General features: G+C 41.8%; 1 protein-coding gene across 8 annotated transcripts in view; it reads right to left on the reverse strand.

The window, feature by feature from the left end:
• The window catches only part of TIAM2 (TIAM Rac1 associated GEF 2), a 175,320-nt gene that overhangs the window by 29,950 nt on the left and 127,240 nt on the right, over positions 1–18,130 (reverse strand). For 7 of the 8 annotated variants that reach the window (XM_075035945.1, XM_075035948.1, XM_075035942.1 and 4 more), the window contains one exon: positions 3,049–3,152. In XM_075035945.1, the coding sequence (XP_074892046.1) occupies positions 3,049–3,152 (104 nt within the window). Of the gene's footprint in view, positions 1–407; positions 649–3,048; positions 3,153–18,130 lie in introns of those variants that run through there. The other variant, XM_075035950.1, reaches the window with a different exon arrangement.

The following is an 18,130-nucleotide window of genomic DNA, read 5'->3' on the forward strand; positions in this document are numbered from 1 at the left end:
TAATAAAATTTTATAACTTAAGGAACAGCTTCCATTTCTGGAATGAAACAATCCTCTATTGCCCTTCTAATTCATTTGTTAGCTCTCAGATGAAAGACAAACATACGACTACTCTAAATTCATTCATTTCTCGGACTACAAAAAATGAATGAATGAATGAATGAATGAATATGTTTGAATGTAGTACACATGCAACAAAAGACTTATTTCTTTGAGATTACAAGGCACTTCCGAAATGCCTCACTGTACATTCAGTTAAGATGATGCTTAACCCTAGTTTGGCACAAGATGAAGAAAATAATAGTGAAAAACAAACAAAAATGCTCCAAACGAGAAACACAAAACCTAGAAATCAGACATGCAACCATTAAATCCAAAGCTTTAAGACTGTTTTTTTATTTACTTACATGTTACGGGACAAAAATCAACCAAACTTCAAAGGAGTCTGCTCCCTCAGAGCCAAGTAATTACATCTACAGTTGCTGTCAACTGGGAAGTGAGCATCTCTAGCTGTCTCTCCCCTGAAATCATCCCAAACTGCCTGTTGTTCCAGGCTGTGCTCAGAACCTCCTAGCGCCACCAACGTCTTCTCCACAGAGCTCTGCTTACAGATCTCTCCCCCATACTTCTGTGACATCGCCCAAGGCTGAGGTGTCTGTGCTACTGCTCTCCCACAGCTGTGGGTCAAGGTAGCACATGCAGGAAACAGAAGGCAGAGGGGGGGGGAAAAAAACCCAAACCCAAATCCAGATGCTATGCTTTTTGAGGCTGCACAATTTCCTCAAACTAGGTTTTATTAGCAATAGCTATTGTTCATCTGGTGAGCAGTCCCGAGTCACAGCTATAAAAACCGAAATAGTTTTAATTTCTTTTATACCCAATCACAAAAGCACATACAACATACACTACCTAAATTTAGTGTGAGACTTGAGGTTTTTTTAATTCTACATCTACTGGAGAAATCAAAAGGGTCAGACAAAAAGCTCTGACAGTAATAGGCACCCTCCAACAGAAAGACAGCAATCAATTACAAACCATTTGCAGAAATTGTAGAGCTGTCACAGACTCATTTACAGCTGCAGTTCAGGTCAGACTGCCTCTGACTGCCGAGCCATTTTCCCCCCTTGTACCTACAAAACTAGGACAGCTTCAGATAATCTTTAAAATGACACTAGCAGACCTGCATGCCAACCCAAGAAGTGAACTGCAATACGGCATGGGCAGTTACTTCAGCAAATTGTGCACAAGCCATTAATACCACTAGATGTAACAGCTTTGGGGCTGGAGAGAGGGCAGGGAGCAGACCTGTCTGTTTTCCCCGCTTTTTTGAGTTTTAACTGCAGCATGTAATTTAGATCATCGGAGCAAATTTAGCACGTTCAGAGCAACAACTAGCATACATGAATTAGTCTCTGCATATTTAAATCCTCCTGACCTCTCTCTAATTTTCAGTCATCTGGTGCATTTGACACAGATGATCAGGATTTACTTTGTTCTTCTGCTAAATCAAAGCTGATGCCCCAGAATCTCCTCCACTCCAGCAGGATGGGAGCTCAGTCATCTATGTCCACACAGTGTATGGGTGGCAGTGCATACCCCCGGCGAGCAGAGCACCCTGAGGTGCCCGGGGAAACCTGGCCAAACCCCAGGCTGCTGGTGCAGTCAGCCACCAAGGCATCCTAAGCCTTGGGGTCACCTCCACTGTGCTCCTGCAAAGATCCCTGCCCCTAAAACACTGCAGAAGCCCTAAAACAGGACAGCAGAGAAATCTACATTGCCCCTTCCAAAGGAACAATGTGTCCCAGGGGGAGAAAAATCCAGTTTATTCTTGTCTGGTTGCAAAGACTTTTTGGGAGCATAAGCAATGTGTTACACAGGACACAGATTATCTCTGTGGGAACCCCCTGTGCAGCAGGAGATGGGCTGAAGACCCACAATCACTGGGCTTCTTCTTACTCTCTAGGGAAACTGCATAAAGTCACCTATTTTAGACTGAAGTAGATTACAAAGTAATTCCAGAAGTAAGAGAGGATCAGCTTCTCTCCGTAGGGATGGCTAGAAGCACAATATATCTTCCCTGTTCTGGTCTTATGAGTTTTTACATTCTGCCTTATCTCTACCAATTTTTTATACAACCTAGTATAAGACAGTAAAATATTCCTGAACCAAAAAACCTCTAATTTCATCTCTGTTATGCAAGAGTGTAACACAAGTGTTATCACAAATTTGCCTGGAGATAAAACCAACTCATCAACAGAAGTAACAAAAACATTTCTGTTGTCAGAATGGCAATGCCTAGTAAAATCACAGCCACCAACATGAAAACACTACCCATGCTAGCAGTTGCGGGGTTCAAAACAATATGCACTTGAGCTGGACACAGGTTGGAATTTGACTGACTTGGAGCAAAATGGATGAAAAATTGCTCTTTGAAGACCAATGCGTTTGAAGGTGGACACTAATTCTGGGGGTCCCTGCCTCAGCCTCCAAAGTCTTGACTGAGAGAAGGTCCGAGCATCCATTATTCCAGCTGAAGTCAAACAGCAACTCCAGACACATACAGGTTCTCCAGACTAGAGAGGGGGAATCACTGGCTCTCAAACACTGCACCTCTCCAAGTCTGCAGTCCAGTCTAAAACCACTGATGTTAAGTGAGTGTTGCTATGGTCACTGCGATCTTAACAACAAGCCCTAGAAGTATCAGCAAAAAGAAAACATGAACCAAACTGAATCAGTTAGAAAGCTGCAGTAGTTTTACTGTTCTCTGCAGAAATGGGTTCAAGCAACACAGAAAGATGAATATGATAAGTCTCTGCCTGTTTGCCATTTGACCCCATCACACTGCTTTTGGAGATGCAGCAGCTGTGCCATAGATGCTGACCTGTCAGAGTGACCTCAAGATAATAAAACACTAAGTACAGCTAATACATATAAAAAATTTTCCAAATTAGTGCCATACGTTAAACTCCTTCCCACAGAAAGCAGAGCATTAACACTGCAACGCTGTCTTTTTATTCATAAGGATTGTTATGTCAAGCATGTTCTTACCCTGAAAGGTAGACCAATCTTCTCCCTATGTGGCACTTGGTCCAGAGTGCCATCAGTACTGCTCCTTTTCAAGCTGGATGTGACATCAGGCACATTACTAAAATCTGTATTCAAAAGAAAACAAATAAATAAATTAGAGGGTTACAGGACAGGAACAGGAAAAGTATTTGCTTTTATCTGCAAATACTTTCAGTGTCTAGTAGAATTACTATAGGGAGAGAGAAGGAATACAAAATTTGCGATCCTCCCCACCCCCCAGAAAATAACACAAGAGGTCAAAGCAAGAAGCAACTATGCCTGGAAACTCTGCTTTCAAAACAGCAGCTGGACATCTAAGACAGTCTGGAGCAATGCACATATTTGATCAACCAAAATAAACCCCACGCTCTTGCTAACAGCATGCTTTGAAGGTAGCATTATCTGTAATCAGCACACTCTGTGCTGAGACAACCAGTGAGGATTATTAAATGCACTCAGTAGTTCTCCTTGGATAAGCACACTATTGTTCAACACGACTTAGTCTTGAATCCCTTAAAGATTTAAGAAGAAAAGAGAATTTTGCCTTGGAACAAACACCACAGTTCATAATACGGACAAAATCCCTTATTGTTACTAATAGTTTACCAATTTTACTACGTTTGGAGTCCAGGTATATAGTAGCTGGCGCAATGCAAAAATCGGAGGAGACACTGCCCTGCTCTACTTACAGACTGTAGCTTTCAATAATATTTATGTGTAAACTCAAGATCTATCCAACAATGCTGAACATTCATATAAAAATGATGGGTTTTCTCGTTACATTTCCTCAATTGGCTGCTTAAAGTCTGCAAAGATGTTTACATGGAAATTCTAATTAAAACTCTTAGAAGTGAAGAAGTGATTTTTGATCTGCACTATATCAATCTGGGTAGCTGAAAATCATAAAGCAGCCACCAAAAAAAAAAAAAAAGAGGATTTTTAGCAACCTCAGATGATAAAATAGTAATAAAATGAAGGTTTTTTCTTTTAATTTGCTGCTTTGTTTCCTAGCCTTCAAGCCTCTAGGGTATAATTCACACCACATTACCACATTTTCAAACTCCTTCTCAACACCTACAAATGCTGGAGATGTATTTTTAAGTGAAAGCTGAGATTCTCATTTAATCACTGACTCCAGCAACTAAGGTGGTAATTAAAACAAATATCACTCATCTTGCAGTAAAATTATGAGAGCTAGCACTAATGAAATTGTGAAGGACAACGGTATCTCTCTGCCTGGGTGTTGCTGTTGTCCTGTCCCTGCAGAGCAGGACCAGCTCCTCTCAGCAAGAACTGACAAACATGGACTGAAGCAGGGAGGGAAATGGGAATTTTAGGCCCAAAAGAGCACCTTATAGCCCATGAGGAGCCTTCCTGGGAAGACAAAACATGGCAGACAGACCCACAGGAAAGCCAGAAAATGCAAATAACTCAGCACAATGTCATCTTGATACTTTATTTTTCCATAGGTTATTAAGGTGCCTATACCAAGCTTAGCATCAAGGCTGACATTTTCCACCCAGATGCCAAAAACTTGACTACTCTGTCATTTCCCTATCCTTGCACAACCAAGGTTCCATCGCTTTTCGCCCCTCAACTTTTTTACCTTTTCCTCCTGGAGTCACGTGTGGCTCCTCATATCTCAGAGAATACATAACATGCAATACCCCAAGAGTTACCACCTTTGCAGAAAAAACATATTTTACACAACTCCACCAAACAGCCACCCGTCTTCTTTAAGAACTTAACAAGGAATCTGCCTTGTCTATTTATTTTATTATGCTTTTATCTCTCTTCCTCCACTGAGCCCAAATAATTTTCTCCTGCCCTCTGGACTTTTAAAGTAATTTTGAGTCTCTCTTCTGTATATGCGTACACATGAACACCTATTGACTTCCACCACTGTCAACTCCTGGGTATACAAAAGGTAAGCCAACCCCTAAAACTTCAACTGACTTTTAAATAACATTTTCTTGGGGGTGAGGCAATGCCAAGGACATTCTTTCCCATTGTTTCCCAGTTGTGCTCTTTTTACTTGCCTTCTGGGTTTTAATGCACTTCTCTCCAATACTTCCAACCAACATGCACCTGAGATAGATGTTGCAGTGGCATAAAGGATCTAGAGTTTGATCTCAGGTAGCTATCTAATGAGAAAAAAAACCTACGTCCTTTCTCTGATTTTACAAAGTGACCATTAAACTTATTTGTCCTTTACAAAACAGGAAGTAAAACTAACCTACGCAAGCAATGAAGAGAAAGCATAAATGTAGGAAGAGGAAAATAAGGTAAAACAATCAGCAGACAACATGAACAGAAGAAATCAGGACAACAACACCCAAAGTAGGTAAACAGAATATTATATCACTTTGTTCAGATGATCTATCTTTTCCTCCCTTTCCCCTCATCTTTGTTTTTCCTTTGTAGTCTATAGGACTGTCAGAGGTAGGTCTATATAGTCTTGCCCATTTTTATAGCATTTGCTATTGGCAGAACGTGTTACTGATAGTAGTTAGGGTAAGCAACAGCAAATGTTATTTTAAATAGTAAAAACTAAAAAAGTTACATGGAAAGGATCCAAGGTGAAAAAGGACATCCTACTGCACGTTTCATGCCAAACTAAGAGGGGGAGGGAAGGAAGGAAGGACATATGGCTTGTTGATCAGTTTAGCATCCATATCCTGTCTCCTTTTCCTTCTTTTACTGTGGAAGCAGACTTCCTTTGGATCTGCTCCTGCAAACCATCAAACTATTCCCAAAGAGCATAGAAGCATCAACATCAGCTGCACAGCTAAAAAAACCCAAATTGATTGGCAAAGAAAATGAGTATTACCTTAGAGAACAGGTAATTTCAAATGCAAAGCATAAGGACAAACACAGCAGCAAGTCTCTACTTCTAGTACTAAATGGAAAGGGAGTAACAAGCCAAACCACACAAAATGTATTTTCTTTAAACATTCAAATTTAGATTTAGCTCTACAGTGGGATTCATATTAACAAAGATGTTCAAAAGTAGTAATGTAAAACTGTTATCTTACAGGCTGGGTAACCACTATCCTTTCAGGCAAAACTAGCAATAAAACAGTAGAGAGTATGCACAGAATTAAGAGAAATGTTACAGCTGTGCGAGTACAAAATCGTTCCAGTATATAACATTCTGGATCTTTGCTGGGAATGAGCACAGAAAAGTATGCAAGGAGATATAAATTCCTAAAAAACATCCAAATGTGAGGTCAAATCAGTACTTCCTGGCAATTTGTTTCTTTATTGATAATATTATTTTTAAAAAACTATCTCTAATGTTACTTACCTTACTACAATTACATTAATGACTAGTTAAAGAAAACATGGATTACTTTGCTGGCAATATTGAGAGGCTTTCCAGCATAGTAATGGTGAGTATACCACGATGAAGTCTGCCTATACAGCTCCACTACAGTAGTAGATTTGATTTATTCTATTGACATACTTGTGATAAACCTGTCTGGAAGAAAAAAGGGACTGATAATATTGTGTTAAACAAAACTTGGTTTAAATCTTTTAACATAATTTTCCTCTACTGATGCATACCTCTCTGTCCTGTTCACACACACACATGCGCTCATGCATAGTGAGTTGAAATGTGTATCGCTTCCACCTGGGAGGGACAGGAACCTCTTAAGCAAATAGCTTCTTCTGATCTAGCAAACAGGAGTCTCTCCAGACACTAAAATACAAAGTCACTGTGGTGGGTTCACTCTGGCTGGATGCCAGCTACCCACCAAAGCCACTCTATCACTCCCCACCTCAGCTGGACAGGGGAGAGAAAATATAACAAAAGGCTCATGGGTCGAGATAAGGAGAGGGAGAGATCACTCACCAATTACCGTCATGGGCAAAACAGACTTGACTTGGGGAAATTAGTTTATTACCAATCAAATCAGAGTGGGGTAATGAGAAATAAAACCAAATCTTAAAACACCTTCCCTCCACCCCTCCCTTCTTCCTGGGCTTAAATTCACTCCTGATTTTCTCTACCTCCTCCCCCCCAGCAGCGCAGGGGGACAGGGAATGGGGGTTTGGGTCAGTTCGTCACAGATTGTCTCTGCCGCTCCTTCCTCCTCAGGGGCAGGACTCTTCACTCTTTCCCTGCTCTGCCATGGGGTCCCTCCCACGGGAGACAGTCTTCCACAAACTTCCCTAACATGGGTCCTTCCCACAAGCTGCAGTTCTTCACAAATTGCTCCAGCATGGGTCCCTTCCACAGGCTGCAGTCCTTCAGGCACAGACTGCTCCAGCGTGGGTGCCCCATGGGGTCTCAAGTCCTGCCAGAAAATCTGCTCCAGCGTGGGCTCCTCTCTCCATGGGTCCTCAGGTTCTGCCAGGACCCTGCCCTGCTCCAGCGCAGGCTTCTCACGGGGTCACAGCCTCCTTTGGGCACCCACCTGCTCCAGTGTGGGGTCCTCCCCGGGCTGCAGGTGGAGATCTGCTCCACCGTGGACCTCCCTGGACTGCAGGGGGACAGCCTGCCTCACCGTGGTCTTCCCCACGGGCTGCAGGGGAATCTCCGCTCCGGCGCCTGGAGCACCTCCTCCCCCTCCTTCTTCACTGACCTGGGTGTCCGCAGGGTTGCTTTCTCTTACATGTTCTCACTCCTCTCTCTGGCTGAAGTTGCCATTTGTTCTCCCCCCTGCCCCTCCTTAAATCTCTTATCCCAGAGGCACTACTGCCGTCACCGATGGACTGCCGGCCTTGGCCAGCAGTGGGTCCATCTCGGAGCCGGCTGGCATTGGCTCTGTCAGACATGGGGAAACTTCCAGCAGCTTCTCACAGAAGCCACCCCTGTAGCCCCCTCGCTACCAAACCTTGCCACGCAAACCCAATACAGTCAACTTGTTGCAAACAAAGAAGAGTAGCAACCTCAGAGAAATGCTAAAATTATCAGAAAAGCACAGGGGGGAAATGGCATTATGTGAAAAGCTTAACTACAACATACAGACTTCATACCAAACTTTTTGCTTGGCTTCTAGCAATGAATGACCAAGTACTAAGAACCTGCTCAGCACCTTGTGCTACCAACAGCATCACCAAAGAAGAATGCCATTACTCCTGCAATGTTGTGTCTTGCTGGCAGGCAGATACATGACTCAGTCATTCAAGAGAAATTATAGTGTAACCACTAAAAACTGAAAGAAAGCATACTTCCTAAGTCATGCTCCTCACTATTCATCATCTAATTAAAAGTAGGCACAGAGTACACAGATGGGACAGTCAGTGAGAAAAACAAACGCATACACAGCATATCTGAGAGCTCTGTACGCCTACATGGATGTCTCTTCCCACGTCGCTGTGGTGATACACATACAAGTGGTCAATATGGAAGTTATTCACATGTTTGTGAGTGCTGAGGTACAATGGAAACACATCCTCTAGCAGATGTGTGAGACAATAATAATCCATGCTACAATCCCAGCCAAGAAACCAAAGGAAATCAACTGGAAAACATCAACATCAACCATCCGGCAATTCATTTACAATAAAGAAGCCATCAATGAATGCAAATGTCACTTATATCTTTTTTTCTGTTTAATTAACGAAGAAGCCTTAATTACCTTCTAGTCAGCGCTGCTCTTATCACTTTAGCCGCTTGCTGCAAAGGCAAAATTACCACAAGGAGAAAGTAGGAACTGAGGAACCTGTTTCTTTTATATTTTTTTTTCATAATACTTCAGAACTTGTTCTCCATTAGATTTTTCTCACCAATTTCAAAAAATGTCTAATAATCATCACAAGCATGTCAAGTGTTATCAAATGTCAAGCACTATGTAGGTGGTTTAACCATCCCCTTTTTCAAACTACAGCAAGAGGGTGTGTTTCCACCTGCCACTCTACTGACAACGATAAATTGAACAAAAAATTCCTTCTAGCTCCACACAAGACGACAACACAGCAAAATTAAATGTACTCAGTCTCTCACTCCAAGACAAACTAAGACCACTGCAGGGCATCATTTTCAGATCTAGCAGGAGCAGCAGTTCTGTGCATCACTTAATAACTATCTTCAGCAAGTAAAGAAGCACTCTGACAGGCACAGGCAGTCCTGACCTTGGTAAAAATATAGTGACTACACCAGTATGGAAAATCGAGTTTCCCTTCTGCAACATTTCTGAGATGCAAAATCGGTTTACTTTGAATCGGAACGAAACCATGTCCTTTTACATTATGCTATTTTATTTTTGCCCAAATGCTGAGAAAGAGACACCACAGAGACACCAGGATATTTATCCATGATGTAGGAAAGAGAGATGAAGTCTCCTGCTCTGTCAGATTCAGGTAAGGAAACTGAACCTGGGTCTGTCTCAACTAAGGTAAGATGCTTGATTAACAGCTAGTAGCTGTGAGTGTTTCCTGGTATCCCCAGCTCCACCTGATGCACTTACCCTATCTCCAAACGTTCACTACAGCAAATAGATTCAGACTCTAAAGCTCATGCTAAAGCTAGTCCCGTAGGATGTGACTGACCCAGGCTGAAATCTGTCTGTCCTCAACAGGGAAGAGTAATGCAGGGTAGCAATTAATGACTAGAAAATGACCACGTCTGAGGTGGGTGCAAACCAAGTTGCACTCATGCAACTCAGCAGAGGATTAAAGTTTCTTCAGCTCTCAACGTTTAAAACCTGGCATATGAAATTGAAACTCGAGAGCACGGATTTTAATAAATGATTCAACTGATGATAGGGAAAAGCGGATGATGCTATGCAGCTGGTGGATAACAAGCAATAGCTATGTTTAAAGAAGGAATGAGAATATTGGGGAAATCTAATATAGGAAACTACAGATCTGTGACCTACATAGTAACCTAAGGCTTTCACAATCAATTCAAGGAAAGCAAAATTTAAAATGTGGACTTAAATGGAAAATTATATACATACAGTATGGGTAAACAGACTACGTCAAACTAATCTGACGAGCCTTTGTTAAAAGATGTTTTTAAAGACAAAGAAAACAGGATAAATTGAACCTTCTGGAAAGTTAGTTAAAAAAAAAAAAGAAACCTTTATAATATCCCAAGGGAAATTATTAGCTAAAATGAAAAGGATAGGAATTAAAACAGGGCAGAACTGGCCTGTTATCAGGTAAGATAACAATAGATTGGTCTGACAGGGACAGGCTAATGGTAGATTTTCTCCAAGGTGGGTTTGGGGACCAATTTTACTGGATATTTTCATTATTTGCCTCAGCAAAGAAAGTACAATAGGAAGCACTCTGATTAAATACTCCAATAATTCAAAGTTAATACACAGAATTAATTAAGAGCATGACTGGAGATGCACAAAGATGATGCAGGATGACCTTGAAGATGGAGCCGCAGTTCCAGAATGAAATTGCATAGAACGGAGTTTCAGGGACCAGTAAGAACAATTCCTTCTATAAGCTGTGGCTCATCAGTTGGAAACATGAAAGGAAGAAAAGTGTGGAAGTGTGGAGAAGGGGTTAACAACATGTAGTTGTGAGCTAGAGCTACTTAAGCAATGGTCAAGGCCAGCAGATAGTGATCAGTTATAACATTGGCCAGGAATATGTCTATACTGACAATTAGAAGACTGGTTTCCAACCACCACATGAATGAATTTCTGGAACAAGCTTACCTGGGAGCAAAGAATGCAAACAGTCTATCCTATTTTAAAATGGAATATGATAAATGTATCAATAGGGCTGTTGAAAGCCTCAACTAGCAGAGTACCAGACTCACTGAGTCTGGAAATTCCTTCCCATCCTAAGTTCCTCTGTCACCAATGTAGCACAAGTATTATGCAGATACCTAAATACAGCTGCACAGGCAAATAACCTCTGTCTGTTCAGTACAGCACAAGAAATACTTTAAATTTCATTAGTGCTGGTGTGTAAAGATACTGGCGAAGAGTGTTTATGACTAAAAGAAGGCTTATATCACAAGTGCACATTGATGAAGAAGCCCCAACAGCTGTCCTACACCACAGCTGCTTGCTGATTCCAGCTCAGATGTTCATTATTAACTCCAGTGGTTACTCTGCTACAAACTGATCTTTCTCTTGCTTGTAGTTCTCTGGCACTTGAGAGGGAAATGGGGCTCTCATTTCCCCGTCCTCTCTGCCACAGTTTTTAATCCACAGTAGTTAGACGCTTCAGATATGGCAACACACACAACACAGAGCTCCAAGCAATTATGACGGGCTTGGTCTAGTCTGTAAAAGACAGATACCCTGATCTCAGATCAGAGCAATTGACAGCATTTTTAAATACTGATATTGTCAAGTGATTTCAGACAGATGTTGCAAACCAGCAATAAAGTGAGCATCGATTTATTTCTGAGAATACTAATATGAACTTTAGCTTGAAAAAATTAGGATCTGTAATTATAAGGAATTATAGGAGGTACAGCCTATCCACTAGGAAAGAATGTATTCAATATTTTCACTAATTCCCAAATGCTGTAGAAACTGCCAATAAAACACAACACAGCCAATCTTCAGCATGTAGGATATTCTCCCTCTTCCTATTACAGAGAGTTTCCTTAACACGGCCGCATGGTTTAGATGGAAATGCGATATTACATTTAGGTAATAAAGTTAAGCCAGGTGTATGGAAAGCTGCATTTTGCATTGTTGTGTGAATTCTCCGGACTAATCAGTTAATTATGATAAGCTTGCAGTTCCCATATTCTTCTAGCCAATGTTACTATCAAGAGAAAAGTAAGCTTCCAAGAGGAGATAACAAATATTTCCAAAATCCCTGGTGCAAATAATACTAAAGTCTGAGCCAACTCTCAGAAAGGTACAAAGCCTTGGTGGTCTTAATACCTTCAGAGTTACTGAAAAACAGGGAGTGGTAGGTGAAGCATTCCAACATTGCCTGGAGAAGAGAAATATCAGTGTGGTGAACTCTAAAAATGCTCCCTTGGAGATTAGTACTCATAACTTCAGTTAAACGGTTCAGCCTGGCAGGTAGCACGTATGTGCTTATTTCTTTTGGCTCGATACAATAAAATGTATTTCAGGTTTTCAACAGTATATTTACTCTTTTGTAATGAAATTAAAAAATAGGCAGGTAAGTATTTCCTTCTGTATCCTTTTTCTTTCTGAAAGACTTCAAGAAATACCTTTCAAAAAGTAAAAGTTGATCCAAAGGAATTTCTTGAATGGCTTTCAAGAGACATTTTCACAATCTCTGTTAAAAAAGGCATCCAAATTTCACCAGAGAGATATGAAGGGTTCTGGGTTCACTAGTTCAGTTATTCATAACTGGTATGTCTTGCTTATGCAACGATCAGACCTTTTGGTTCTTTGGCTCATGTTATCCCCTGGGATAAGCATGGAAGGGGCACCCAGCAGCTGGCATCCAGGGCAGAACCCATGCAATCTCTGCAGGCCTTTAGATTTCTGTCTAGGTTGCAAAGAGCACATTAACTGTGGTCAGGAAGGAGAAAAGGAAGAGAGTTCTAGGAGGAGAAGACAAACTCCTATGGAATATTCATTAACTGTCCCACAATGGCCATTTGCACTGCAAAAATTACTAGTAAAAGTGAGGAAGGTCTAGAAGATGAGGTGTGGGCATAAAACTAGGTAGGTTTAGTAAAGCTGTGATACAAGAGGACATTGGAGTTGCTCTAGGGCTTCTATCATGAAGGCCCAGGTCTGGAAACATCAGAAGGTATTTGGTGGCATACAGGTCTTTAAGGCCTTCATACAAAAGCAGTTTTTTCCTCTAAACCCTCTTCGGCTAGAAAAGGATGATTATAAATTTGGTGATAAGTCAGTTGAAAAAAATTCGGAGCCCATAACACAAGAATAGTCCAGCTCAACTGACATGTGGAGAGCTAATTTCCACCTAGGAGAAGTGCACCAAAAGGTCCTGCTTTACCTCAGGCTGTTGGTCTATTTCCTCTGCATGTCATAGCAGCAAATAAATAAACAAATAACTAAATAATTTTTTTGCACTCTGAGGCCCTACCCATACAAACCTTGACATATGAAAAATGGCTGCTACACACTGAGCTTATTCATGAGGAGTTTTTACAGCCACATTTGATTTCTAGACCAAAAGCTGTCTCAGGGTAGCTTCTGCACTAAGGAAACAGATCTAAGAGAAAGTAGGTAGGTTGCAGCCACAGATGAGAAGTATCGCTTGAAATGTATCATATCCTCCAGCACTTCAAGCTGAAAGCCAAAGCAACATGATTCACCTTTCATCTTCATTGGGGTTCTCTATGAATCTGGCAAACGACTGAAGTACCATGGATCCTAAGTGCAGATTCCTATTAATCTCCACTTAAGTTTCCAGAATAATGGGAGTGTTCATGTTAGCTCAATTCGGTAATTTTAACTGGAATTTATGTAAGTTTTTAACTATTGCACAGTGCCAGTTCGGTTGTTTCCCCACAGCTAGTACTCACAGGCAAGTACTACTACTTAACACTCCAATGCTGGAGTAAATTCAAAACAATTTATGGGCAGTAACTGTGGTTATTAATTGTACATTGGTTTACAGCTTTCATGCTGCTTTAACCAACAGTTAAAAAGATAGTGAAATACTAAATTTATCACCAATTCAAACACCCCTTCCTCTTTTCGCCTAGGAAATTTTCAAGTTCTTGTGAAAGCCTTTGACCTAACTTCAGATAGCAGCTAGCTCAAATTCTCATTGCTAAATTAACGTCTTGAGTCTACTAATCCAAGTAACTTCAGTTTCTAGAAAACTAAAACTAAACAAGTTAAAGAAACACAAATAAAATGCACTGGATTTTAATAATTCAGAATTTTTTTAATCTCTGCAAGGTATTTTTGCTTTTATCACTTGTCCTAGGCATTTTGTAACCTATTTGGGGACTGGCTGGAAGGTAAGTTCTCAGTTTAGCTTCAAGGCTGTAACAACTGACTCTGTTGTAGCTAGAAACTTCATTCAGGAATTCATTCAAGATATTACATCTGGAAAAAATATTAGCATACAGGTGTCATAACAGCAGTCTTCCTGGGTAGGGTTCTTAAACACAGAATTATTAGATGGCTGTCAATGACAAGATTGTTACCAAACAAGACATGCAATTACAGGCCAGACAAGAAGGTTCCCTTCATGGCCCCTCTCATCCATATGTTTTGGCTTCAGGGAGCAAACTATGAAACATCAGAAAGTGCTCTGCATGCTTCCTGAAGGACAATGCAACTAGGCTGCTGCTTCTTGCAGATCTGATACTGCCTAGGCAAAGAGAAACTCATACTTCTGGCCAGGGTCTGAAATGCTCAAGCAAGACAAGTCTCTTTCCTTTGTTCTCATCCTTCAGTGAGGAAAGTAAGGCTTCTTCTTTAAACACTCCACATTTTCATGTTTAGAAAAAGCCAGCATGTTCATGCAAATATTCTTGTATCGTACAGCTTGCTTAAGACATGCTGGGCCACAGGCTGAACGGTGACTTAGCTCCAGTCAGCCACCTACCTTCTATAGGCTGCTTTACAGTCTCTTTTCTTTCCTTTTTTTAAAAGTATCTGCAGAAACATCCATTCTGAAGCTGGAGCAGAGTCCTTTAGATCCCTTGGGAGTTCCTTTGTTGGTTAACTGTTCATCATGAAGCAAAGTAATTTGACTCATTTGCTAATTCAGTAATCAATAGAAGATACAAATTAGCAACATAATAGTAAATAGCTGCCTGCACTTTTGTAGCAATGCCTGATTAGCCCCTGCACATCCATGGAATGTTTTTATAGGGTTACTTAACTTTCTACACTTTCTCTGTCCAAGTATCTGCCAGTCAGACAACTGTTCAGGCTTTTCAGTTTTACGCTTAAGACTTCACACTGGCTTCTCAATTTGTTACCTAAATACATTCATTTCCTAAGTGCATAACAAATGCCTTCTTAGATACAGTCTCACTGGAGGCCATCGTTAGCCATAGCTAGTGCATCACCCTTCTATTCCAGCTCAACAGCTGGAGATGTGTGGCTGCGGTACAGAGGAGGAAGACACAGCAGAGCCCATGCTGGGCTGCCACCATCTTCCACGAGTGTCAGCAAAGGCTGCATCCCACTGCTGCCATTAGGTCTTCCAGCCTGGGGCTGCTGGACATGCAGGGGTGCTGTCAGTGGCTCCTCTCCTGGTTTCTGCTGCTACTGTGGGACTGCTCACATGGGATGGCTTTGACCATTCTCAGAGGTCATTTGCATGGAGGAGAGGTGGAAAGCAAATGGAGCTGGCCCTGCCCAGGTACCAAGTATACCACCTTGGTGGTACATTTTCATCTCCATCTCAGATTTATAGGCACAAAAGTAATGAAAACAGAAAGGAAAAAAGGGGGAAAAAGAAGTTACTCAGTAGTTTAGCAAGAATTTGTGGCTAGCTTACACAGTTTTTATAATTACTCAATCTACCTTACATCTGTGAAACACAGGACATCTGCTGTTTGATGTGTTTTAAATTATGCCTAAGGCACTGGTCTGTATGTGGATGTCTCTAACTTTATCATCATTAATAAATCTCCTTGCTGTCCATATTGTCACTCTACAGAATTCAGTAGGACTGGCAATGTCATGATTTATGCCTACGTATTGTCACTGAGCCAGAAGGTGCAGCTCCAAAGGTTTAAGGGAGTTTACATCAGGAAAAAACAATTTGGCCCACTGACTTCACAGGGATTAAATCATAGCAGCATTTAGCAAAGCAGCACAGAACACTCTTTCAGTAGAAGAGCATTTAAGGCTGTCCCATTTTATAGCATAAACAAACTTTTAATTTGCAGCATACACATCTAACAGGAAGCCAACAGGACAGTTTGTCAAGTGCCAGCAAGAGCTCATTAAACCAACTCTCTTGGGAAACACTCTGTATTGCAAAACATGCAATAGGGCAACAAGTACTCCTATGGATCCAGCTTCTGGAGAAGCAAACACTGTCTTTGAATTCACCTCTACCCTGCTATAGCCCCAGGTATTGTCACAGGCCAGACCTAGTCTTTTCCCAGTGATTCTCAGGAGCGCAGGACAAATTAACGGCATACAAACAGCTGGAGTGGGAGCCAACCTACCATGATTGTCCAAGACTACTGTAAACACACACCTCGCCTCTGAGCTTGCTTTGATGAACAGCCATTGCATGACCTATCACATCTATATGGCTTCCTGCTGAAGTACATTGGGTAATGAGTAAAAAAAAGAAAACCCAGCAGAGTCATGGATCTTCAGGCAGATAAGCAGTCATACTGCACAACTACACGTCTACGTTAAAAAGGGGCACTGCTTTTCTGGTGTGTTGCCTCACACCATGCAAGACTACCAGATATCTGGTACTAGATCTACCAAGCAAGAGGGAGCAATGTGTGCAGACCTGCACAACTAACACAGATCAGGTCCCACATCTAACAGGACTGTGGGTGTCCTTGAGACTCAGGAAGCTAAGAAGCAATATTCACCTCTTCTGAGCTCAAAAGAGTTTCCTGCGAAAGAATAAAATTAACTTTCTTTAATTCCTCAACACATGCAGTGCAATGAAGGCCATGCTCTATGATGAAGAGAATTTAAATGTCGGAACAGCAGGTAGGCAAACAAACAGGACGTGATTTGGGAAGAACTAAAAGTAGAACTTTAGAAATGTTTTTCAGTTAGGTTTTAGTTTTACTTTTGTTTATTAAATGCTTTGAACATTATGTTAAAAGACGCTTACGAAATGCTCAAAAACAGGGCAAACAGCAACAAGCAGAGCAGTCTGAGTCAGTGCTCCAAGCACAGCCTCCAGCTGCTGGAGGCTACAGATCACCTTAGTTTCACATCCTCCTGACTTTACCTCTTTTCTTAAGCGGGACACACAGGTCTTTTTGATATTCAGGCTGGGTTGGGGCTGGAAGAGGATGCAGGGAGTGCTACCTGGAGAGGCGTATGCAGAGACATGCATACAGCCAGCTTTTCCTCCCTCAACTTGGGGGTATCTGATGAAGCTGAAGAGAGCAAAGTTTTCTGGAGAAGCTGAGAGTTGCAATTACACTTTACAGGGGCATCTAAACATCTAGCAAAGCGTATTTGAAACAGAAAGTACCTTGAAATTGAATCCAAACCAATTATTATTACGAGCACATTTTTAAAAAGAATTTAGTCACATCAAAATTAAATTTGTGGTCAAATGATGTATTTTGCTTCTGTGCATGCCTACTAAGATTAAAATCAGAAGTGGCTCATGTCGGGAAACAGAAGAGTCACTCCCACATAAGGGTTCAAACCACCGATCCTCCTCCTGAAGCAGTTACATTTTGCAAAAATATCTCAATGTTTAGCAGATCAGGAGCTGAAATATCATTGCTCCATTCCAGCACACATCCCAGCTACTTGACAAACAGCACGAAGCCTGACTCTCTCTCTCTGACTCCGGCCATGCTTTATACAACGTGAAATAGCTTCATCAGGAGGGACTCAAACCAGCATGTCCCAGGCTATGCTGCTGCCCGGGGATCAGCGTGAAAGGTGGGAAAGCAGAGGGCAAAACAGCTAGAGAGGTGCTCTGCGGGAAGGTCAGCTGGAAGAGAGCTTGCTGCTCTGGCAGTAACTATCCTTGCAACCAGCTCCCCCCGGCAGCTGCCCCTGCTCCTGCTTACCTGGCTCTGGCCCTTGTCAGATCTCTGCACCCGCCGGTTCAACTCACTGAGTTTGCAGGGGGGGAGAAGAAAAAAAATGAAGTTTTCTCCTTCATTAGGTTCATCAAGGGCTCCAGCAAGCACTGCTGCCAGCACAGGGGCAGGGTGAGTGCTATGGGGCTGGAAGGAAGGGCTAAGGCAGTGCAGGGGAGGAAGAGGAGGAGGAGGAGCAATCCTCCCCCTTGTCAGCAGCACCCAAGCCTTCTTCACCGCTCCTGGGACCACACCTCTAGAAAGATGGGCCAGACAGGAACCCAGACCCCGTGCAGAAAGTGCCCTACCCCAAAGATGAGGAGTACAATGGGGAGCAAAGGAACAGTACGTCCATCTTTCCTTTTTTGTTTGTTTTCTTTCTTTTAATGGTTTCTTTCCCATTTAGCTCTCTAAGCCTCCCACATGAAAGTGTTTCTTCATGCAGCCTTGTTAAAGCATATCCAAACT

Source organism: Buteo buteo, chromosome 9, assembly GCF_964188355.1.
Source record: "Buteo buteo chromosome 9, bButBut1.hap1.1, whole genome shotgun sequence".
NCBI classification, from domain to species: Eukaryota; Metazoa; Chordata; class Aves; order Accipitriformes; family Accipitridae; genus Buteo; species Buteo buteo.